This window comes from Phoxinus phoxinus, assembly GCF_949152265.1.
Source record: "Phoxinus phoxinus genome assembly, chromosome: 19".
NCBI classification, from domain to species: domain Eukaryota; kingdom Metazoa; phylum Chordata; class Actinopteri; order Cypriniformes; family Leuciscidae; genus Phoxinus; species Phoxinus phoxinus.
The window spans coordinates 21,338,821-21,364,327 of NC_136894.1; the positions used below are offsets into that span (position 1 = coordinate 21,338,821).

At 38.7% G+C, this 25,507-nt stretch overlaps 1 protein-coding gene across 1 annotated transcript in view; it reads left to right on the forward strand.

Moving 5' to 3' along the window:
• hibadha (3-hydroxyisobutyrate dehydrogenase a) overlaps positions 1 to 18,786 on the forward strand; it is a 28,165-nt gene extending 9,379 nt beyond the window's left edge. Inside the window, exons 5-8 of the mRNA XM_079591804.1 lie at positions 7,941 to 8,074; positions 10,297 to 10,373; positions 15,655 to 15,811; positions 17,756 to 18,786. Of these exons, the coding sequence (XP_079447930.1) occupies positions 7,941 to 8,074; positions 10,297 to 10,373; positions 15,655 to 15,811; positions 17,756 to 17,914 (527 nt within the window). The 3' untranslated portion in view covers positions 17,915 to 18,786. The remainder of the gene's footprint in view (positions 1 to 7,940; positions 8,075 to 10,296; positions 10,374 to 15,654; positions 15,812 to 17,755) is intronic.
• The last annotated feature ends 6,721 nt before the right edge of the window (positions 18,787 to 25,507 follow it).

Consider the following 25,507-nt stretch of genomic DNA (forward strand, 5'->3'; position numbering starts at 1 on the left):
TGAGCAATGATGGAGCTATACTTGACTTTCTTAGGAGCATATAAAACAAAATGTGTGTAATATTGAAATGTAATATATTGTAGTAGTTATAAACAGGTTTATTTTAGTTCAGATTAACATTTGAGGGCAGCAATTGTATTCATAATGTCAAAATAAAACCGACGTTATGTTACTTGAAAGCATTATAGCCTAGCCTGGCTAACGTCAGACCTCGTCTCATTGAGACGTGGTCTGGGAACCACATGTTCATTTTCTCGTATTTGAGGCGTAGTTTACGAATGCCCAGAGCCGTTTATTGGGCGCTACGAATGTCTATCAAATGCACCTGTACGTAGCTCATAGCCAATCGTTTCAATTATACCAGATGGCGTATGTAGAGCGACAGAAATTTGACGAGGAAGAAGACAATGGGTCATAGATTTGTGTACACGATGGTGTTCAGCGACTATTTCCGTTTGTGCAAGACAAACATGAGGGTAGAAGGTAAATCTGCAGTGCACATGTTGATATAAACAAACTGCTTCGGTGTGTCGCATAGACGTCGTCATCGTCTTGCTGCTCCCTCCCCATTCTGCCATTGGTCCCCTCGCTGAGGCGAAAATCTGGTCCATGGAATCCAGGCTGCCTAGCAGCGTGAATAAAATTGCGCTGTGCGCAAAGTAGCATGGGTAAACCCAGGCTAATTATAGCCTACTATTCCTGCCAAACTTCCATGGTTACAGTTAGTAGTGTTACTACAGTAAATCCATTGTGAATGTTGCTGATCTGTGGACATTGAATAGTTCATTCATGGCACAATGTTTCTTCCTGGTTTCCACGTCAGCGCTGTTTGATCCGTTAATAACAGAGAAATGTGAATGTTTCTCACTAGATCTCGCAGCGATGTTTTTACTTCAGTGCCGAATTCAAATGCTTTCTTTACTGGATCTCCCTGTGTAGTAACAGTGCTGCTTGATCAAGATCGGCTCGCGCTGCATTGGTCTAAACTGATAGCTCAGTTTCGTTCCGCTTACATTACATTTGCCATTTGATGTTGGGCAATGTTGTGGTCGCGCCAGCGTCTCTTACATTAATGAGCGACCCAGAGGTACGAGGGAAGCCAGTGGCATGGCGATCCACGGTGGAGACGAGGGAGCGTGGACCCTGTTGGTTGGAGGGACTGGGCCAGACATGGAGGGACTCTCACACCAAGGTGGAACTGGGGATTGGGAGGCCCAAGGCGGATCCAAACCATTGTATGGTGCCACTGAAGGAGGAGCTGGGCTGGACTACTGGAGACGCAGGAGACTTGGAGCTGGGCGGGACCAGCAGATGGTGAAGGACTTGAGTATAGGAGGGAACCAAGGAGTCCATTATAATACTTGAGCTTGTAGAGAGCAAATTTACCTCAGGGATGGTGGCATCGGTGGGACCCAACTCTACACAGTCTAAGTCCTCTAAAATTTCTACTGAGACAGCCTTGGGTGCTGACTCTTGCATCTGGTCTGATGTAGTGATTGACTCTGTCTCTGGGACGAGTATGGCTTCAAGCTCTAGATCAGCGGTGACCACCTCTCTCTGTGGAGAAAAATATGAGTGCATCTCAATCAGCTCCCTAGTAGTCAAGGCACTGATTAGGAAGTCGGCCCTTTTAATCGCAAAATCCTTTCAGGGCACTGAGGGCAGTGAATCGTTCGCTCCCTAAAAAGTCCCACAATGCACCATGAAAACCAGGGAGCATCTATGGTCACTATGTTCCCTTAAAGGGACACTAAGTATCTTTTTAGGTATTTTATTATCTAAAATCAATATTTTTATTCATAAATATGTCCTCAATGGTGTACAAATACCTCGGCCAATTATCTGACTTATCCTTATAAATGAAGAATTAATTATCTTTATATACATGGGACGGGTAGGTCCACGGAGGCTTCCATGTAGTTCCGCCATCTTGCAAAACTATAATAGCAGAGAGGGACAAAAAGTACTAAGCCAACGCGTTTCCGCAACGCGTTTTGCGTTCAGAGCCAGCCGAAACCAGCAGAAACGCAGGTGCAGAGCAGTGAGAGGCGCTTGAAACTGCACCGGCAAGTTTAAAAGTCTGGATTGCATTGTTATTATGGACCATACGCCAAGCCACAGGAGAAGAAAACATCGTCGCCAAAAAAGTCAAAAATAGAACGTAAAATGCGTGGGATTTCCCCCTTTCTGGTCAATGTTTCCCTGCCTCTGCTTATTATCCTCCCCTCAAAGTGATCATAGTGCTAACAGACGGATCACAAAACTTATCACGGATCCGTGGTTTGATTTAAAGTCAAATTTTTTAAAAAATGATTACTCACTCACTCTTGAGCGTCTGGCGCGAGTGATTTCAATGTAAAGACGCGTTTATGCGCGTCTGGAGGTCCTGCAGCGCGGTGTTTAGCGCGGCGCGGTAGACGCGAGCCTCATTCTACTCCAGTTTGCGCGAATGAGGCGAATACTATCACAGATAATGTCTTTTCTATCATTTCACTGTGGCTCAGCATCGCGATGTAAAGTTAACGTTATTGCATGATCACAGTTCATATGTGTGGGGAAAGATAAGCTATCAGAGTAAAAATATTGCGTTAGGCTACTTCAGTTAATAAGAAAAAAGATTTTACAATTCCTGCACTTGCAGTGATGAAGTTCATGTTCTCATGATTTATTTTTATGAATAACAATGTTTCAAAACACCCCCCCTCGACGAAGTGCTATTAGAAGACATCCTGTCAAAGCTTTTTGGTACATATCGCCTACCGTAGATGCAATGCGCATTTGAAAAAGCGAGGCGCTGGAGAGCAAAATTAGTTTGGATGCAAAATACAAATTCACCACTAGATGGGAGTAATTCCTACTTAGTGTCCCTTTAACAGAAGTTCTGAAGCGGGAAACTTAAATCATGTGATCCAACTTACTACACATAACGATACACGATAGATGTTTTTAAAAATACAAACCATTATTTAATTATCCGGGGCCGGGTAGCGGGGTCAGCAGTCTAAGCAGAGATGCCCAGACTTCCCTCTCCTTAGCCACTTCCTCTAGCCCTTCCAGGGGGACACCGAGGCGTTCCCAGGCCAGCCGGGAGACATAGTCTCTCCAGCGTGTCCTAGGTCTTCCCCGGGGTCTCCTCCTGGTGGGACGCGCCCGGAACACCTTCCCGGGAAGGCGTCCAGGAGGCATCCGGAACAGATGCCCAGCGGCTCTACTCTTGAGCTCCTCCCGAGTGACCGAGCTTCTCACCCTATCTCTAAGGGATTGCCCAGCCACCCTGCGGTGAAAGCTCATTTCGGCCGCCTGTATCCGGGATCTTGTCCTTTCGGTCATGACCCAAAGCTCATGACCATAGGTGAGTAGGAACGTAGATTGACCAGTAAATCGAGAGCTTCGCCTTGCGGCTCAGCTCTTTCTTCACCACGACAGACCGGTACATTGACCGCATTACTGCAGAAGCTGCACCGATCCGTCTGTCAATCTCCCGTTTCATCCTTCCCTCACTCGTGAACAAAACCCCAAGATACTTAAACTCCTCCACTTGAGGCAGGAACTCTCCACCAACCTAAAGTAGGCAAGCCACCTTTTTCCGAATAAGGACCATGGCCTCGGATTTGGAGGTGCTGATTCTCATCCCAGCCGCTTCACACTCGGCTGCAAACCGTCCTGGTGCATGCTGAAGTTCCTGGTCTGAAGGGGCCAACACGACAACATCATCTGCAAAGAGCAGAGATGAAATCGTGTTGTTCCCAAACCAGACACCCTCCGGCCTCTGGCTGCGCCTAGAAATTCTGTCCATAAAAATTATGAACAGAACCGGCGACAAAGGGCAGCCCTGCCGGAGTCCAACATGCACCGGGAAGAAGTCTGACTCACTGCCGGCAATGCGAACCAAGCTCCTGCTTCGGTCGTACAGGGACCGGACAGCCCTTAGCAAAGGAGCCCGGACCCCATACTCCCAGAGCACCCTCCACAGGCCGCCACGAGGGACACAGTCGAATGCCTTCTCCAAATCCACAAAGCACATGTGGATTGGTTGGGAAAACTCCCATGAACCCTCCAGCACCCTGTAGAGGGTATAGAGCTGGTCCAGTGTTCCACGGCCTGGACGAAAACCGCATTGTTCCTCCTGAATCCGAGGTTCTACTATCGGACGTATTCTCCTCTACAGTACCCTGGCATAGACTTTCCCAGGGAGGCTATAAATAATAATTATATTATTTAATTATATTTCAACATAAACATACATCACTAGACAGGTAATTAACATAATCTAGCTAACATTTATAATTTATTTACGGAGCTTAATGTAGCACTTATATGTAACAAACAAAATATTTATCATAATGTACTTTAAATAACATTACAAGTAATGTCAGAAAGATATGACCTCTACTGTTGTACATAAATACAGTGATGTTGTACAATGAGGACGTTGTCATGTCGCCGGAAATAGTCATAGTCAATGTGTAGTGAGCCAGCCTTCTTGACTGTCCTTACCAGTGCCTGAATTTGTGAACACTGTATAGTGATTCATGAGCTCGGGAGCTATAGGACGCTGATTGAGACGTGGAGGAAATGAACACATGAACTGGGGGCTCAAAATTAAGCCAAAACAGAACATATTGTATAATTTTAATGCATCTCTGGACAATAATACAGTTAAACAAAATAAAATGAAATTTAAATCTAAAATGAAAAGCCTAAATTTAATCTCTTCAGAAAATTTGGACTTAACCGCTCAATTAATATGGATCACTTTTACAACTTTTTGAAGCGTCAAAGTGCTAGTTGTGCTAGATAGACTGTCAATGGAGGGACAGAAATCTCTCAGATTTCATTAAAAATATCTTCATTTGTGTTCTGAAGATGAACGAAAGCCTTAAAGATTTGGAACGACATGAGTGTTAGTAGATGATGACAGAGTTTTATTTTTTGGGTGAACTTGCCCTTTAAGTCACTTATAAGTATAACATGCATTTAAGAATGCAGCGTGCCAACCATCTTCCCAAACTTGTAATGAGAAGCGCTTATAAACGGTCTGTTGCCAACAAAAAAAAACTCACAAAAAATATTATTTCATACTTATATTGATATATTCGATATAATTATTATATTTATCTTTAAAATATATATTTATAATGATTTATTATTATTATATATAATTGCAACATTTTGGGCCAATTGCTATCGGAATCCCAGTTTTTATTAGATATTTTCCCCAAACCCTGAAGCCCCATGTGCAGTGTTGTTGTTGTTGTCCCCTCATACAGTATTGTTTTGGACCCCAATGACAACTGAAACATTCTTCAAAATATCCTCTTTTGTTGTTCCACACAAGAAAGACAGTCATATAGTTTTGGAACATGAAGGAGAGGAAATGACAGATTTTTCATTGTAAAAAGTGCAGTATGAGAAAAACTAAACTGACTTTTGAAAACTAATTTTGAGGAGTTTAAGTGGCATGAGGACTGTATGCATTTATAGGCCTGCCTGATTATCCAATATGGACAAATATAGCTTAGATCGTAAAACTGAATGAATCATTGACATCCTCTGATATAGCGTCTATTTTATCGAGGTTTGCCTAATGTTTTTACAGCAGTGTTTCTGGTATTGGAAACACAATAAGAACAGTTCCTAGAATGTTCTCTCGAGATCTCTTTAATGCCCTGCCAGCGCAGTCGTTTAGAGAGACAATCACTTTCGAATCCCTTTTGTCTGTTTGCAATCAATGCTGGTCTTTTTACAGTCAAAAAGAAAAAGTTATTGATCAGCTCAGGAGGCTAGCTGATAGATCGCAAGTGTGTTTGTGTGTGTATGCGTCTGTTGGGGTGGGCTGGAAAAAGAAAAGATTTGGTCATTTAGAGTCTTTATTACTCTCCACAGTTCTAGAGATTTGTTGAAAGATGACAAGAGGTTGCATTGGGGTTTTATTTACACACAATAAAAGATCAGAGATCTGCACGCTCGTTGAGGTGGTTCAGCGTCTAGTACTGCCTGGGAAAAGAGGCTCATATCCACAAATGTAGTTTAATGTAACTGTGGCACTAATTAAATGTTTTTGGGGTTTTAAAAAGTCCTTAAAGCTTTAAGTGGCTTTTTTGAATGTTTAAGATGCTGGAAAGAGAGTTTTGGGTAACTAACACCGCAAACAACTGTGTACGTCTCTGTCAGCGTTCACGTTCATGTGGGTTTCCTCATTATGTATTTGCTGTTATAGACTTAGATTTGACTTTCTACTTGTTTGGGTAATTGACTGGATTATGTTTTCAGCTATTAATAAGAGATGCTCTCGGTTTAACACATTTTATCATTTAAAATATTTATTTTGCAATGCAAAGTGAATTATACTTGTATCTCTCTTATTTAATGACTGGATAAATGCACAAATGCAAAGAAATGTCATCAAATTAAATATAGATTTTAATTGACATTTATTGTATTATGTGGCTTTAAGTCTCAATATGAAACTAGCATTGCCTGAGACAAATGCATATCAATAACATATAGAAGACATTATACTTGACAGCAGAATGCAGAAAGTATTTCAAAGAGCCACGTAATAAACTACAAGACGTTCCTCCTTTGGTGTGATATTTGCATTTTTGTAAAACTGCATTTTTCAGTAAAACTGCATATTAATGCTTGTTTATAGATAAACAAAGCACACAAATACGCACACATTTACTCAGCATAAGGGAAATGACAGACACGCTGAGCTAATGAGAGAATTATTGATGACTGATAAGTACGGCAAAAAATCAATACAGGGGAAGTCATAAACTCTCTTTTCCTTTCTCTCTCACTCTCTTTCTTTATCCCCATTTCACTCGATCTATCTTGCATCAGCTCTTTTCTCTTGGTCTTTAATAATTAACTTCAACATTATTAGCTTCTCAGTATAAACAGCCTATTCATTAGAGTTGACACACAAACAGACCACTCATCTCAAAGCACTGCATGCTTTTTCCCCCAGATCACATTGTATCCAGTGTTTGATATAAATTAGGATGAATTGGTTTGTTTTTTGTGTGTGTGTTTATGTGGGTATTTAGGGTTTTAGTGCAGCAGATGAGGTTGTAATGTAAAAAAAAAAAGAATTGGCCAATTTTATTGCTTTAATTGCATTCTAATCGGGCAAATCCCCGGACACGCATATCTATGTCAGCAGCATTAAAAGCACCCCTCCCATGTAGAACATGGCACGCTTTAACGTGATTGGCCACGCTTGGTCTTCTTAAGGCGTGGCGCTTAATTGAACATGATAAAGTGTAAAGTTAATTACCCCTTAGAGCTGTCACTCATACCCCAGGGGGCGTGTTCACTTAGGGGGAGGAGTGTCGCTTTAGGCACAGCTGTCGTACGCAAGTGTATGTGTTTGTGGGGAGGAGGACAATGGGTCCTTGTCCTTAGAGAGTTGTGAAGGATGATTTGGACAATCGGCTTTTAAAGGCAAACACTCAAATGCTGTCCCGCTGGTGCCAGACAGCTTATTAATACCCTCCTCTGCCCCAAAACACACACACATGCAATGTTGACTGACTTTTGATCTGCTTTAGTTAAATTAGCAGGTTGCATTGGATTTTTTTTTTATGCTTCTAAGTTATATAATAAGTACAAATTAAATAATGATTACACCATGAAAAAAAATCTTTAAACGTGTAACATGTCTGTACTCTATTGTTTTTTTTTTTTTTGTACCATGATTTTCTTAGAAGTACTTTAAAGTACCATGTAAATGCCATGGTATATGAATATATTTATTTATTTATTTGTTATTTTACTGTATTTATTTTGTTTTATTTTAATTTAGTATCTTGACATAAACGTATTGATGCCATCGTTATAATGATTCCACCACAGCACTGAATTACATGGCAACCATTGATTTTGAGTTTTTAAAAAAAGATTTTTCAAAAGCGTGACTGTGTTCTGTCCAGGTGTTGGTGCAGCTAGTCTGGCTAAACTCACCTTCATGGTGGGCGGCGTCGAGGAGGAATTTAATGCTGCCCAGGAGCTGCTCACCTGCATGGGAGCAACGGTAGTGTACTGTGGCCAAGTGGGAAGTGGACAGGTAAATACACGCAAACATTAATGTCCTTTAGACTGTAATGGATTAATTTTCCCCCCAAGAGATTTACTTTATGTATATAAAACATATTTAGTAAATTGTATTACCCTCTGCGACTAGATTGATTGAAACAATCAGTTAAGATCACTCTCAAATGGTCAGGAATCTTGTTAAAAATAAACTTCTGCTGCTCATTTCCAACTTTTCTCTCATTTTCCATTTTATATAGTTTTTCTGCCGTTTAGAAATAAAAGCTTCTACTGTATCCTGTGTCAAGTTTATGAACGGCCATTAACAGTGTTGGGGTACCGCACAACAGAAGTTATGTAATCGGATTACTTTTTCAAGTAACTAGTTAAGTAACACATTACTTTTAAATTTACAACTATCAAATAAGTAACGCACGTTTGCTTTCCCATTTATTGATTGAGACCTCTCCGGATCCCATGTTGAGAGAAATTGAGAATGAGATGCCGAGGCATTCTTATTGTGGTTCTAGACTAAATGTGGGCATTTACTCCTCTCACTTGCTCAAAAACAGATTCACTATTCCTCAAAATGAATAAAAACAAATTACGAATTTAATAAATAAATAAAAATTATTTTATGCATTTAATCTCAATTTATTAACCGATGTCTTTGCTGCTTATCTCCGGTGATCCAATTGGAACATTTTAATAAGCAAAAATTATTTTAGATAAACATCACGTTTGTTTAATTTTTTTTTTTTTTTTGCTTAAAGCTGCAGTCCGGCACTTTTTTGGGTTTAAAAATATAAAAAAATACATTTTTGAAAAAAAACTTAACCAGCCAGTGTTCAAAACGATCTGCTTGCCTTACCTCGATTCAAAACGATCTGCTTGCCTTACCTCGATTCAAAACGGTAAGCTTGTAATAATGATTTTAATTCCAGTGGTACTGGTGGATTTCCGCGGGAATTTCGAGCATGTCTTTGCGTCATTACGTCACTTCTGTACACATAGAGAAGGAGTCCCCGGCTTGCGTGTGTGGATGATGGAGGAGATTTAGCTTAGCACTTGGTATGGTGGATCCCGAAAGTTTAAAGCGACAATCACCAGTGACAACTGGAGATTCACCAGTTGTAAAACCCAAAGACTTCGGACTTCAGAGTGGCTACAGAAAATATATATTTTTCACGTTTTGACGTGATATAAGCAATCGTTAGATTTAATCAGCATGATATAGCTACTGCAATGCTTCCCCCCACCCCCCGAATTTGGTCAGAACAAAAGTGAATGTTACTTACTTGTTCAGATGACATTTTCCGATGAAAATTCTAATGTTGACACTTTCAAAAAGTATACTCTGAGATTGCTGATGACAGTAGTACAGTATCCACAGCGACGCGGCAGCCTCAATACATTGTGTTCATCCGCGCTGTTTCATGCCGATTTACTACCCACGCACAGTTAATAATTCCGCGAATAACTGCAATTGCAGATTTCGAACAGAGATGGCGACAACGAGGAAAAACGACGGACTGCAGCTTTAAGTTTTTAACTTTTTTCCTCCTGCGTCATATTTTTCTGCAATCCAGACAGGTTTGTTTGAGCTGCGCCCTCTACTGTACAGCCGTTGCATTTCATTCAGCCTGAGGCTTTTTCATTTCACTTTTGGTGGTAAAGGCCAAGGGCCTTTACATTTGCCAAAAATAAACCTTTTGTTTTGTTTATTTCTTTTCGTTATTAAAAAAGCAAAGCAAGCCCAGCCCAGGTGAGAAAAGTAACACAAAAGTAGCATAATACATTACTTTCCATTATAAGTTACTAAATAATGCAATTAGTTACTTTTTTTAGGGAGTAATGCAATATTGTAATGCATTACTTTTAAAAGTAACTTTGCCCAACACTGCCCATTAGGTGTGTTTGATGTGAATGTTTTGTTGATCTGGTTTATATCAAAGCTGTTGAAGGTGGGTTTTTTTCTTCAATAAATGATCATTTTTAACCCACTAAGTTCTGAAAGTTACAATATGTAATCATGGTATCCTGATATGATATTATATAACCCATTTAATGCTAAAAAAAACAAAAACCTATGAAGATGCATACTATTACCGGTAGATGGCATTAGACTCCCCATGTGTTAATTGATGCATAACAAATATCTAATCTAATGTCAATAAAAGACCAAAGGTTACTACAAAGCATTTCAATTAAATGACTTCTGTGGCTGAACTGACGTTTTGCAATTTTCTCTTTCAGGCAGCAAAAATCTGCAACAACATGCTGTTAGCAATTGGCATGATTGGTACAGCAGAGACCATGAACCTCGGAATTAGGTGAAGATGTGTGTGTGTGTGTTGTGTGTGTGTGTGTGGAGAGAGAGAGAGAGAATGAGGGTGCTGTCTAAAATGAGAAAAAAAAGTTTTAAAAGTAGACCATATGTTCTCTGCTCTAGATTCAAGCTGCTTTAAACTGCCACACGATAACTTTGTGTAAGAAACAGACTGAAATGGGGGTCATGCCATGATTTAATTTAAATTAGGAACATTTTACCGTGATGTTCACTTATAATGTTAGTAACGTTTTTTTTTTTTTTTGCAAAAACAAAAAAAACAAACAAAAAAAGTATTTGTTTATATTGACCCTTTGTCTGAATCGGTCCATTTTAGTGCTGTGGCTCCTTTAAGGCTTTCCTGAAAATCTTGCCATCCGCTCTCAAATCTCATTTGCGTTCATTTAAATTCGGTTCGCCACGTTTGACAACAGTGATGACAGACACCATTGTTTGTTGTAACAGATCGCCATGCGCCATGTGTTTTTAAGCTTAAAAGAGTTTTTTCTTGGTTTATTGCATTTAAAAGACATCCTGTGACAATGTGTAGGCAATATCTTTTCTTATTAGTACTGACGAATGCAGAACATGATTATTTTCTACAAATATTTTTAGAGTGAGAAGAGGGTAAAATGATATAAGAAGATATTGGTAGGCAGTTTTGCTTGCATATACAGCTCAACAAGGTTAGGCTCAACAGATTCACTTGTATATGAGATATGTTTTCATATTCACTTGAGTGCAGTCTTAAAATCTAGCACACACCAAGTGATGTTATCCCTCTTTTCAGGGATATCAGGAGGGTGTAGGCATCTGCACACTCATATACACTTATGCAGACTCATTTAGATGCCTTGGGTTCCTGGCTGTCATAAATCTCCCATGCTGCACTGCAGCCTGTCTTCTCATGCAGCAATCTGCACATAGAGAATGTAAAGAGGATGAATGTTTGACTGAGATATTATGATTTTTTTTCTTTTTACACCGGAAAGCAAAGGGATGCACGGGAGGAATAATCAATCTCTCACTATGGAGAATTATTTGAAAAAATGTCCACCTTTCATGTAGTATCTTTCGTTCTTTCTGTTTTTACCTTAATTTTTTTTTTTTTTTTTTTTTGCTGCCCTGTTGCAAATTTTAAGTATTCATTTTAAAATAATACAATTTAAAGAAAACATAAAATAGAAATGCAATGTAACAGGGTTACAAACTTCCACAAAAATTCAAAAAAAAATTTTTTTGTTGTAAATATTTATTTTGCTATAACTTTGGTAACAAGGCTGAATGCAGTCAACACTAAAATGTGTGTACAAATAATAATAAAATGGAATCAGATTATTTACTTGTAAATACCATAAGTGGCAACACTTTACAATAAAGTCCTGTTAGCTAACAATCAATACATTTGTTAACGTATTTATTAATCTTTGTCAACATTAGTTAATAGAAACACAACTGTTCATTGTTAGTTCAAGTTATCTCAGGTCCAATAAATAACATTTACATATACAACTTTTGATTTTAATAATGCATTAGTAAATGTTAAAATTAATATTACTGAGATTAATAAATACTTTAGAAGCATTTTTCATTGTTAGTTAATGTTAACTAATTTAGTTAACAACTAATTAATGTTAACTCATGACACCTTATTGGAAAGTGTTACCCAATTGGGTCAGTAATTGAAAAGTGTTTACTGCGATTCATTCAATATTGAATTCATATTATGTCAACATTTGGGCCTATATGATTTGTGAACATTTGATTTGCCTCCAACACTTTAAAAGAGTAATGGGACACTGTTCCCTCTTTGTAGAAGTCATTTTATTTAATTTTTTCCCCAACGAGTGCTGGGTGTCTCTAGTCATGCGTGATGTTTCGTTTGGAAAAGAAGTGTCCCCAAACGACCGTTATCTCCTCGCTCGCTCGCTCGCTCTCCATCTATCTTCACTTATGCATGCATATTCTGCTATCTACACTTTACAAACAGTAGCTAAAACTGAGAATGAGCCCTATTTTTTAATGATGCCACATACACTGAATTGAGAGGCTTTGAAAGTTCATCCACCACACACACACACACACACACACACACACACACACACACACACACACACACACACACACACAGCCTGTGTACAGATGTTTAAAAAGATAATTGACATTTGGTAATAAACTCGTTTGTTGCCTCTTAAAGACATTAATAAAATTGTGGCCTGTGTGTGTTTGCTTATAAGACTATGTGTTTATAATCTTGAGAGCATCAGGGTTTGATGAAGATGAAATGAGAACAAGAGGCATAGTGTATAAACATAAGTCTTTAACAAAATGGGCCCCCTTCTAATGCAGTGATCAAACATCAAACGCCTCTAGTTTATTTCCTCTTTTCCTTATTCTTAAACTGTAATTTACTCATCCTGTTTAACCAGACTCTCACATCTGTTTTCCTTTCCCTCGCTGCCACGGTATTAACCTGCACACACTTTACACTCAGTTTCATCTGCCAAATTTTCTGCCAAATCTGCCCAAGTGTCTTTAGAAAGTCTCTTTCATGTAAATTTGATGTTTAAATGGTTTGGATAATATCCATAGGAGCAGAATGAGTGCTATACAAAGTGACGTTTAGCGTTTTAACTGTGAAGGTGCTTCCTCTTCTCTCACACACACACACACACACACACACTCGTTTCTCGTGCAGAGAGAGTGATTTGTGTTGTAGCAGAGAAGCCAGGTTGCAGTTGAGGCGGTAACCTTTTCAGTCACTGACCCAGAACATGTGTATGTATGTGTGTGTGTGTGAGAGAGAGCTTGTGTGTATGAGTGTGAGCTGGGGGAAGGAGGGGGACGATGTTGAACATATGTCACCGGTTGTCCCCAAGAGACCGAGAGACACAGACATAAAGGGAGAGTGAGAGAGAACAGGAGATTGATACGAGGTCAGTCAGTGGGCTGTTTACAGACATTAAAACCCCCCAAAAACAACTGTCAAATGACAACATAGCTCACAAACACACACACACACACACGTTGAGATTAAATTTTCCAAAACAGTCTGTAAAAACAGGCAGAGTGAGACGGACTGATGGATGGAATAATAGAAAAGGGAAAGAAATAGACTTTTTATGCACAGCTGTGTGTCCTTGTATCTTAATTATTGCATAGACTTATAAAATTCTTGGTCCATGCGAGTGTGTGTGTGTGTGTGTGTGTGTGTGTGTGTGTGTGTGTGTGTGTGTGTGTGTGTGTGTGTGTGTGTGTGTGTGTGTGTGTGTGTGTGTGTGTGTGTGTGTGTGTGTGTGTGTGTGTGTGTGTGTGTGTGTGTGTGTGTGTGTGTGTGTGTGTGTGTGTGTGTGTGTGTGTGTGTGTGTGTGTGTGTGTGTGTGTGTGTGTGTGTGTGTGTGTGTGTGTGTGTGTGTGTGTGTGTGTGTGTGTGTGTGTGTGTGTGTGTGTGTGTGTGTGTGTGTGTGTGTGTGTGTGTGTGTGTGTGTGTGTGTGTGTGTGTGTGTGTGTGTGTGTGTGTGTGTGTGTGTGAAGGCGCGGCCCCCTGAATGAGAGACAGGTGGAGTTACTGTATAACTGCCCTTAAACACTCATCATAGTTTAATAGACATAAGAAAGCTAAAAAACGCACTTTACTGTCTCACCACCGCTGCCGCTCCGGCGTGAGTGTGCACGCACACGCGTGTGTGTCGAGTTGCTCTTGATGTGGTCATATTTATGTTCTTGTTAAAGCAAGAGGCGGCAGCTCTTTGCCCAGTTACACATCATCCGCAGATTTCCCTCTTTTATCCCTCTTCTCTTCATCATCCTTTTCTTTCAAAATGGCTTGTTGTCAACTGCCACCCTTTTTTGTCTCCGTAAACAGTTTGCTAGTTGACAGGTTTTTTGTTGTTGTTGTTAGTTTATTAGTGGAGTTTTGAGCAATATTGTGATCCTCTTTGTCACATGTTAGTGTTAGGGATGCACAGAAATTAAAGTTATGGGCCGAAATATAGGCACTTGGCCAAAAACTGAAACCAAAAATACTTTTTAAAAATTATTTTTTTATTTATTATATTAAATTAGTGGGGTTTTTTGGGGGGTTATAATGGTATTCATAATAGACTTAAATGCAATTCTATATTAATGAAATTCAATAACTTTAAATAATACTAAATGTTTTTTAATACAAGTCAATAAAAAACTACTTTTATTGAAAGTTGTACAGAAAATATATTAATATTAATATATTTTCTGTACAAGTTCTTTGAACAGATTTAACAGATAGATTTTTTTTGACCAATTATCCAAATAATGTATTACATTAAGAGCTACAAAGCTCTTATTATCGGAGCATGTGAACAGATAGCAGGGAGTTTATCAGTGAACGAGAGGGTGGCATCATTTTACCAGTGTTGCCCAGCTCGGCTATACACACCATGTTACAGCGCAGAAGGGCTATTGCAAACAGAAACAAGTCTAATACATAGACGTTTCATGTCGGCACGTTATTTGAGCGGAATTTGCTTTTCCGGTGAGCGGTTAATGAGTGGAGCGTTCGCATGGGCCGTGAGCAACTGAGCCGAGTGTGTGTGGGTGTATTTATGATTTGTTTTGTGTAAAAATTAACTATTCAAAAAAGTGTTTAATAATATTCAAACTGTAAGGTAAATATGCTATTATATTTCAATTGACGGCTTGAACACATCATATATTTAGAGTGATTAGATCAAAAACCAACATGGATACAAAGAGTATATTTCTAAGAACTTGGCACATGTAATTTTATTTAATGTAATATCATAGAGACTTTTGACAGTAAACAAGCACCTAACAATGCCCTAGCAACCACATACTAAGCCCTGGCAACCACACACTTATCATCATAACAACCGCTTTCTTTAGGAAATGTCACATATAGTTGTGTTTGCTGTCTGTCAGTTTCTTGCTTTATTATTCTATGTTATTTAGGTGCACAATCATCTGTAAAGCAGCCAGGCCCATTTCACTCAGATCTACTTTAAATGCAGGACTGAAATCACCCCGGTTACTCTTATAGGGGGACAGATTGGTGGGGGTGAGTTAATAAGACAGCTGCTTGTGTCAGAGTTTTATTACCCCTGCATTTGTGTGGGGGACAACAAGCGAGAGAGTGGAAAATGATGAACTGCAGCTCCTGTTAAATATCAATACTGTATTATCCAGGCCCACTTTCCACTTAGGGATGATCTAGTCCTGAGCCTAAAGGTCAGCAGTCTGTCTGACCTCTGTCCTTTGACCTTTTTCTCGGTCTCTCTTTCGATCAGACTGGGTTTGGATCCGAAGCTGCTGGCGAAGATTCTGAACATGAGCTCAGGGCGATGTTGGTCCAGCGACACGTATAACCCCGTCCCAGGCGTCATGGAAGGAGTGCCGTCCGCAAACAACTACCAGGGAGGCTTCGGCACATTGTTAATGGCTAAAGTAAGTGAGGTTTTTTTTTCTTCTTCTTTCTTTTAAACATATATATATATGTTTTCCCTCTTTTCCACCTCTTTTGCCTCTTTACCACTTCGTTTTTAAACTTTTGAATGCCTGGGCGGCAGTGTGCATTTTACCTTCGGATTAGTGGCAATTTGATGGGTTCATTATTATTCTTAATGAAAAACACAGCAATAAAACGGTACAATGACTAACTTGCTTATATTAAACAGAACTTTTTTTAACAAAACGAATAAGATGGCTTTATTAACCAAACGAATAAGCATGGCAGTCTCATTCTTGTGTTGCGTGAAGGTCTGGTTTGACCTATCGGTAAGCCCCGCCCCCCTTAGTTACTGTTGCTAATTGGCCAAACAAACAGAGGTGCTAACCGTCTTACAATGACAGCTGTCAGTGTGAAAACCTCGTCCCAAGATGTTTTTGATACATTTTGGACACAGAAGGACTACCTCTCGTTGAGGAGCATTTAAGTGGGACTTAAATATGCCCTGGATGGATGGATATATAAAAGATTTTAAAATAAATATGGTGGGTAACCAGGTTAATTTGGAAGCGAGTGTTTACAGATCACAATGCAAGCGGGAGAAGCCTCAATTGCAGGTGACAACATCCAGGATCAACAGTGTTCATGTACGTGTGTAAGATTCAATTCATTTGCATTTAACCAGTTTAATATGGAGAGGCACTGAAATGTAGACCTTCTTTATGTGTTTTACAATCGACACTGTACATGATGTAAGAACCGTTAGCTATTTGTTTGTACATTAGCATGGACTTACTAACTTTAATTGTAACTTAATGAGATTATGACAACCAGAAAATGAATGACGTTTCCGACTTCATTGGGATTGGGGTTGAATCCTTAGGGAACCCGGTTACTGCACCCACATCATTGATAAATTAACCAGGCTTCAGTCGTATTGTGCAGAGAATTGGTCCTTTTGTGCAAATCTTATCAAACTTTTGAAACACGCTGGTGAACGTTGCTCCGGTAATTCAAAATCCTCTCAAGACACCTGGAATCAGTGTTACAAGTACCCCAGGCACATCGTTTTACCATTTTTGTAGACTTGTCCGAGTTCCGGTCCCCGTGCAACTGATACTCAACTGCCATTGGCTCAGATCTGTGTTCTGGGAGGGGCTTACCGAATTAGAAGTGTTACCTCTGGATGCTGCCAACTTCATCAGGCAAAGTTTACAGATTGCCTCATTAATGTTTGCAGGTTCCCTAATTAGCATTAGTTTTAAATCCACAATATTGCCAAATAGGTGCTTTTACATTTTGCTTTGAAACCAAATCTTCCGCCATCGTCTTGTCAGCTCCTCACTCTTGTCACGTGATAAATGAAATCTCCTGCTGATGATCTGTGCTGTGACTCGTTCGGCTCATGCTGAATTGAGCAGACGCGTTCAGTTTTTAATTGCCGCGGTGGGCAAGTGATGTAATCAGTGTGCTTCTGAACACCGTGTAACACAACCGTAACACCCGACTATCGCAGCAAATCTATACACTGTAGGCTATTTCCTGAAGAAGAAAAAATGCATTTGCAAGTTGCATCATTGAATATATCCCATTTTATTATTACATTTCAGAAATAATAAAAAATACCATTAAATATAATGAAACATTTACAAATATTAAAAACACTATAAACAAGCATTTGATTTTTTTCCCTCACTACACAACACTTTACTTTACATTTTAACAATATTCAGAACAGAAAAGCAATAAAAAATACAAGTATAAAACATACATAAATTATAGTGCCATTCATTATAAACAACATTTATTATAAACGGCTATATACTGTATATTTACTGTGTGTGTGTGTATGTGTATATATATATTATATATATTATATTAGTGTGTATATACTGTATGTATATATATTTTTTTTTTAATAAAATAATATAATGTGTTCACAGGATCTTGGTTTTGCTCAGGACACCGCGACCAGCAATCGGACCCCCATTCCTCTTGGTTCTTTGGCACACCAGATCTACCGCGCCATGTGTGCTGGCGGCTACTCTAACAAAGACTTTTCCTCCGTCTTCCAGTTCTTACGAGAGGAAGGCGTACAATAGGTCTGTGTAATCCGGTTCAAGTGGATGTGACCCAGACTCTGTGTGGGTTAAAACAGACATCATGATAAGCCGGTTTAGTATTGATATGCATGTGTGTCTGTTTTGAAAGGGATGTTGTTTGTTGAAGCTAATGAGTGTGGCATTGAGAGTCTGATTACTCTGTTAGGTTGTTGCCTGATGTTGACATTCAAAACTTTGCAGAACCATTTTTAACTAGTTCTGTATGACCGGTTCAAACTGTTACTCAAATACCTAAGCTTGCTTGCATCACACATTTACATGTAATCGTTTACAATCATGCGTTTTCATTTCATTTGACTTCGACCCAGTTCTGAGCCAAAATTGATTTTAGGTCCTGATCAGACGCTGCTAAAAATGCTTAAGGATCTATAAGACATACCTCATCCGTGCCAGTATTGCTGAAACTGAATCTAAACTGTGAAAAGTGTTACAGAAAAGTTGTAGGTCCCTCATTTTGTTTCTGGATTTTGCACACTTCACATTATAACTGACCTGTTTTACATTGAGTAGTTCATATATTTACATCTCTATATTGTATTTGCCTGATTCCGACCAATTTCTCTCGTTCTCCATTTCTTTTCCACTAAACAAAAGGCTTTCAGCCACCCTGGTGTGTATGTACATTTGTATAGTCTTTTTGTAAAGGTGCTGTATTGAGAATGAGCAGTGTTAATTGTCTCTGCTTTATAGAGGTCCTGTTGAGACTCGCACTAAGAAGAGACAGATGCCATCTGTGCTAGGCACATACACTCGCCCGTGTCCTCTACACAAAAATGTTCCTATTTTGTCCTCAATAAAGAAGTTAATTAAGTTAATAGGTGTCATCTCTTTGAGACAAAGGTTATAATATCTGCATAATCAAACAAGATGAATGAAACTTATTCTGTCATTGGTCTGGAAAACGCACCCAAACTCACACTTTTGTTTGCACGGATGTGACCGTGTTAGGCTGGTCAGAATGGTCAAACGAAAAGAACAAAGTTTTGATAGCACTGCTGTGTTTATGGGATGGTTTTCGATGAAATCAGCCTAAAAATGGCTTATTTATAGTTGTCCCTGCAATTTAATCTTATAGTATTTTAACATTTACACATAACCTTTATGCTGTCTCGCTGATACATTGCTATTTATAACTTTCGCCTATATAGGAGTGTTTAACAAGGCTGCGTTTGTGTTTGATGTCTGTTTAACTAAAGGGCCGGTGTGTATCAGTCAGGTAAGGACAAGGGACTTGACATCACTTTCAGGTTTAGATGTTAACATAAGTTAGCTATAACAAGAAAATCAAAGATTTACAGGTGTACATGTAAAAATGATCACCGTTTATAGCTCATGCTGTTTACAAAAGGAGAAGTGAGGTTGAAGGAACAGTACAAATGAATTAGTCCCCTTCACCGCCCTCTGACTTCCTGTCCTGGTCCTGGTCCTCCGATGTCTGCGGCTTTTCCATTGTTCTTTCCACATGCTCGCATGCACTCATGCTCCACAAATGATTCCCTTATTTCCATCATCACAATCAGAAAGCCACCGAAACAAGGCATCACCCGTGGGCTCTTTCTTTAATAGTGTTTTTGGTCTTTCGTTCTAGTGTTTTTATTATTTCGGCAGTGCTGTTTGTGTCTGTAGACAGCCTCAGACAGGCCAACCCAGTCTGAACTAGTGCAGAGGTCGTTAAAACCGCTCTTATCCTCAACTTTTAATTGTAGGACTTAATTTTATGGCCAATGCTCGTGATGTGCAGTTATGTGGCTATAGTCTCAGACAGTCCTACACACTATAAGTGCACTAATTGTTTAACTGAGACTGCCGGTTGTTAACTGGGAGCTTAAAGACTGTAGCTGGATAAGCGCGTTTTAAACTGAAATGCAGACATTAGTGAATAGTGATGCTTTACTGAATGTTTTAAAAAGAAAATGTATGGATTTTTTATTATTATTATTAATTTAGTTTTTAATAGGAGCAATAGACCTCTGGTTTACAGGATCTAATTATAGATCACAAAGTCCACACCCTTTTTTTACTTATCAGTAATGTGTAAACATCTAGGCCATGTTGATGAGAAATTCTGTACAAATTCAAAGGGGCTATAAACTATAAGTCTCATATAGCCAGATTTATATAGCCTCAAACATACTTTATATTCAAAGTATCATAACGGTGTAATTTAGGGTGTGTTCACACTAGGCATGTTTGGTTCGATTAAAACGAACCCTAGAGCGATTGCTCATCCGAACCCTGATCCGGATGCGCTGAAAAGATGGGCCTCGGTCCGCTTCCAAACAAACTCTGGTGCGGTTCGAATGAAATATGAACGCAACACGGACCAAAGACATGTAAACGAACCAAAAATAGGAAGTTGAGACCCTTTTTTTTTTTCATCATAGTCGTGATGTTGCCATCACAGTTCGGTACAGGCATCAGAACCGCGTCTCCTCGCAGCAGATGTTTTGTTTGTGTGTGTGACAGAAGGATTCCTGCCTCTGTTTTGACTCCTTCACACATTTTATAAGCTCTTGAGTTCTTAGCTGTTCAAAATACCATCATATGCAGGCTACGCATATACAACAAGAGCTTTCATCCCAGCACACAACATTGTATTGGATGTTCAGTAAATTCCTTCTCAAAATGGTTCATTATAGCCGACCATTTTTTTTATACAGACCAAGCGAACCGAACTACAAGTGTGAACACACCCTTAATTACCTCATTTGTTGGTGAATCGCAGAACTGGTGCAAACATATCCACATCGCTATAATCAGATGCTAGATGCTTTATGCTAGATGTTTTCTCACCACTGTCATTTTTTTATGCGTTTATTTTGTTATTGAGAGGAATGCATACTTGCATATTCTTCATATAAAGTCACTCTCAGCGTGGACAGCATCGGGATGTTCGTTAACAGTTTATCGCTGCAAAGGTATTTCCAACTTCTTTTTACTGCTAAGCAAAGAATGAAAAACAACTTTACCGCGAGTATATTGGGCATTGAATCACATTCACTCTATTGTGTGTTACGTGTGCACTAGTGTGAGCACGAGGGTTAAAGGGGTGGTTGATTATTTCATTTTTCTAACTTTTGTCAGTGTGTAATGTTGCTGTTTGAGCATAAACAACATCTGCAAAGTTAGGATGCTCTAAGTTCAAAGCAAAGAAAGATATTTTAAAGAAATTGCTTTTAAGGACTACAACAAATGGCTGTACTACTCGACATTCCTCCCAGGTTAGTGACATCATGAACCCTAAAATTACATAAACCCCGCCCCCGGAACAGGATTTATAGATTATAATGACAGATATGCTAATCAATGACTAGAAGATAACTACACATAAGTTCATCAACTAACCATTCAGAAATGTTGTCTACATGTTGTCACTTCTTCTTGAGTCTCTCCATCATTGTCTGACTCCGGTTTGAACATAAAAGGCTAAACATTTTTAAAATTGTCAGTGTATGTCTGTGTGAGTGCATGCTGTTGTAGCTCCGCCCTCTGTGCTGGGAGCAGCAGCTCATTTACATTTAAAGGGACAGACACAAAAACGGTGCGTTTTTGCTCACCCTCAAAAAGTGGTATTTTGAGCTAAAACTTCACATACACACTCTGTGGACATCAGAGATTTATTTTACATCTTGTGAAAAGTGCATTATACCACCCCTTTCGGTGTCTGGCTGTAGTTCACTTAATGGCCACCGGTATCGCTAACAACAACGGTCTGAATTCTACATAATAGCCCTTTTAAATGTAATTACACTACCGTTCAAATATTTAGTGACTGGATTTTTTTCATGATTTTTATAGAATTAATAATAATAATTTGTTACATTTATATAGTGTTTTTCTTGGCACTCAAAGCACTTTACATAGAAGGGGGGAATCTCCTCAACCACCACCAATGTGCAGCATCCACCTGGATGATGCAACGCTGCCATATTGAGCCAGAATGGACGTGATGAAGCCAATCAGTGTATGTGTGTGTGTGTGTGTATATATATATATATATATATATATATATATATATATATATATATATATATATATATATATATATATATATATATTATATGGGGATGATTAGGAGGCCATGATGGACGGAGACCAATGGGCAAATTTGGCCAGGATACCGGGGTTACACCCCTACTCTTTTTCGAAGGGCATCTTTGGAATTATCTTATGCTCATCAAGATTGCATTTATTTGATCAAAAATGCAGTTAAAGTAATATTATTATGATTACTATTACAATTTAAAATAACTTTTTAAAAAATATTGAAACAAAAATGTAATTTATTCCTGTGATGAGTTTCAAATATAACTTGTATTTATCTTAAAGATGTTTTTTTATAGGTTATACTTATATAAAATATATAACCAAACTGAGAAAGAGACCTTTGCTAAATTGCAGCAATAATTCAGACATGCCATGAATGGGTGTCATTAGCTGCCCAGACGATGTGCTGTCCAGTCTGACCTCGGAGGACATCTACAACTTTTGAGCGTCAGCCATGTTGAGTGTGATTCATATTTGGGGTTTAATTTGTCCTCGTTTACAAGGGGAATGCTGGGTGCTGTGGTTTTCTCATTAACAGGACATGAAAGGAGCTGTAAAGAGAGCAGCGGTGAAACCGGCCCACACTGACGTCTGTGCTTTCACACACACATGGACATGCAGACTCTTTAGACAGGCCTGGTCTCACATTCACTGCAGAGGTCATAACTATCTTAAGCATCTCAACCCACCCTGCCAATCAAGATGTCGCCCAGTTTTAGACATGCTAATTTAAAGGATCTTTTGATATGAGCTACTGTTCAAAAGTTTCAAGTCTGTAAGATATATACTGTACATATATATATTTAGAAAATATTACTTTTATTCCACAAAGATGCAATAAATTGATCAAAAGTGACAGTAAAGATTTCTCTTTCAAAAAATGCTGTTTATTTGAACTTTGTATCCATCAAAGATTGAAAAATTATCATGTTAATGTTTCCATAAAAATATCACATCAACTGACTTTCAGACAGAGTATTAGTAGACCGTCAGGATTAGGGTCAGTAGAATAAGTTGACATTTAGTTGCAAAGTTACTCATATTCAGTAGAATGTCTGTTGAGGGACCATCAAAATAAAGCAGATATTAAGTAGGCTACCGTAAGTCTATTAATACTCTAATAAGAGTAAGTTAACTAGTGGCAAAGTTACTTAGTTATTTGAATGTCTAAAGTGGACAAATGAAATAAAGTTTTACCATATGAGCAGCACAACTGTTTTCAACATTGATAACAGCCAGAACTATTTCTTGAGCAGCAGCAAATCAGAATGATTTCTGAAGGGTCATGTGACACTGAAGACTGGAGTAATGTCTGATGAAAAGCTTTGCCATCACAGAAACAAATAACATTTGTAAATGTATTTAAAAAGAAAACTAATTTTTATCAAACAAATACAGTCTTGGTGAGCATATGAGACTTTTCGAAAACATTACAAATACGTTTTACTGTTTGAACTGAACGTTTATACATGTCATGTACAGTTGCTGCCTCTTCAAAGATACACTAGTACACAAGTATTGTTTAAGTGAGTTTCAGGCTAGTTGAGAGTGGTCACTGTGCTTTTAGTCTAATACTGCAATGTCACTAAATGTTACTTTTTAAAACTTGAACACCTAAACATCATCCATCTGGCTAAAGGTTTGAAATGATAAACAATCAGTAATGTTTTAATGTTTTTCTCCATACATTTTATAGAGCACAAAAAAAGGTAAATGAGGGTTTTGTATAGTTTTTATATTATATTAAACATAACACATTACTAGTTTTAGTTTTTCATTCCAAATATATATAAAAAATAACTTCAAGAATCAAGTAATGGACTCAATGTGCATTCATATATTTCAGAATATTTTAATTGCGAGTCTCTGCCTTTAAATTCCAGACTATTTAATACTGGGAAGTTGTGATTGTACAATATATATTCCTGTATCTCTCCAGCTCAATAAATAACTGAAATATAGAGTTTCCCTTTACAACAAAGACAGCAACAATATACCACAGATAGGCCTACCATCTTCTGAGGATGGATACCTTTTAAAGAATGTACAAGGGGAGAAGGCTACTTAAGCAGTGTACAACAGGAAGCCTGTCAAAAAATGGACGGATGGGAAACAATTGTGGATTAACAATTGCGTTTAAGAATCGCTGATTAATGGTGGAAAAAAGGGATGAAAAATAGAGGGAGAGTAACGAAAGAGGATGAGACATTCTGCACCACTGGGAGTCTGCGGTTTTCTCTCATTACATTCCTGTTGCCCAGCCCTTTAAAAGTGCTTAAGATGATTAAGTGTGTGAGAGGCACTAGATTAGCCAATTAGTCACATCCCACGACATATCTGCATATGTACTCATGTTGTGCAGTGGGAGGTCCCTCTCTGTCTTCTTGGGTATGTGTGTGTGTGTGTGTATGTGTTTGTGTTATGGGGGTCAGGTAAAAAAAGGCCTACACTAATTGCCCTTTCCCCAGTGAGTGTATGTATGTAGACTCATTTAGATTCCTCTGTGGTGAGCCCTCAGTTCATTCCACTGTGTTCATTATCATACTCTAATAACTAGAACTGCGGCTTTTACAGATAGAGAGATGCATGCGTAAGTGCCCTAGGGGTAGGAGGTGGGGAGGGGTGTTCAGGCTAGTATATCAAGGGCCCTTGATTCATTTCTAGTGTCTTGAAAGGGCAATCTGTAATTTCAGACACTACATCACTTGGTGCTTCCCAATGCGTCTTGTGTTTTGGAACACAGCGGTGGCATCTCAAAAGAAGCGTGTATGCTGTTAATCAATATAATATAATATTATAATATAATATAATATAATATAATATAATATAATATAATATAATATAATATAATATAATATAATATAATATAATAGACATGGCACTTTTTTGAGCTACACTGTTTCAACCCAATTTTGGGTCAAATATGGACAAACCCAGCCGTTGGGTTAAATTTTTAAATTACATTTTTAACCCAACGTTTGGGGTTTGTCCATATTTGACCCAAAATTGAGTTGAAACAACCCAGCATTTTTTAGAGTGTATAGTGAGCTTTTTTTTGCTGTATTATAAATATATCGTGCCTTTCCTGAGCTTTTTTTTTTTCCGGAGCATGTGCTTGTTTTGTGTATTATGTGAATCTTTTCCCATTGCTCTCTCTCTGTATAATGTCATATATGAGTAACGAGCGACGTCCACCGATATTCATCATCCGCTCTTGCACGTGTTCGGAGGGTCTTCATTATATTAATTACTCTTATTGGAAGAGTGATCATCGACCCAATCAGAATCCATCACATGCTGGTTCCCGTGGTGATCAGAATCCATCGCCAGCCGGTTCCCATGACGATTGGCCTGGTAAATGATGACAGTAGTGTAAGGGCTGATGGCACACTGTATCCCACGGGGTGGGTATTGTACATTTATTTATGTTAGCACAGGCTAGGCTAACAGCAGTCCGCTGCTAGCCGATACTTCTCTGCCAAATTTTATAGTGCAACTTATTACTCTGACAGGTTTATTAAAATG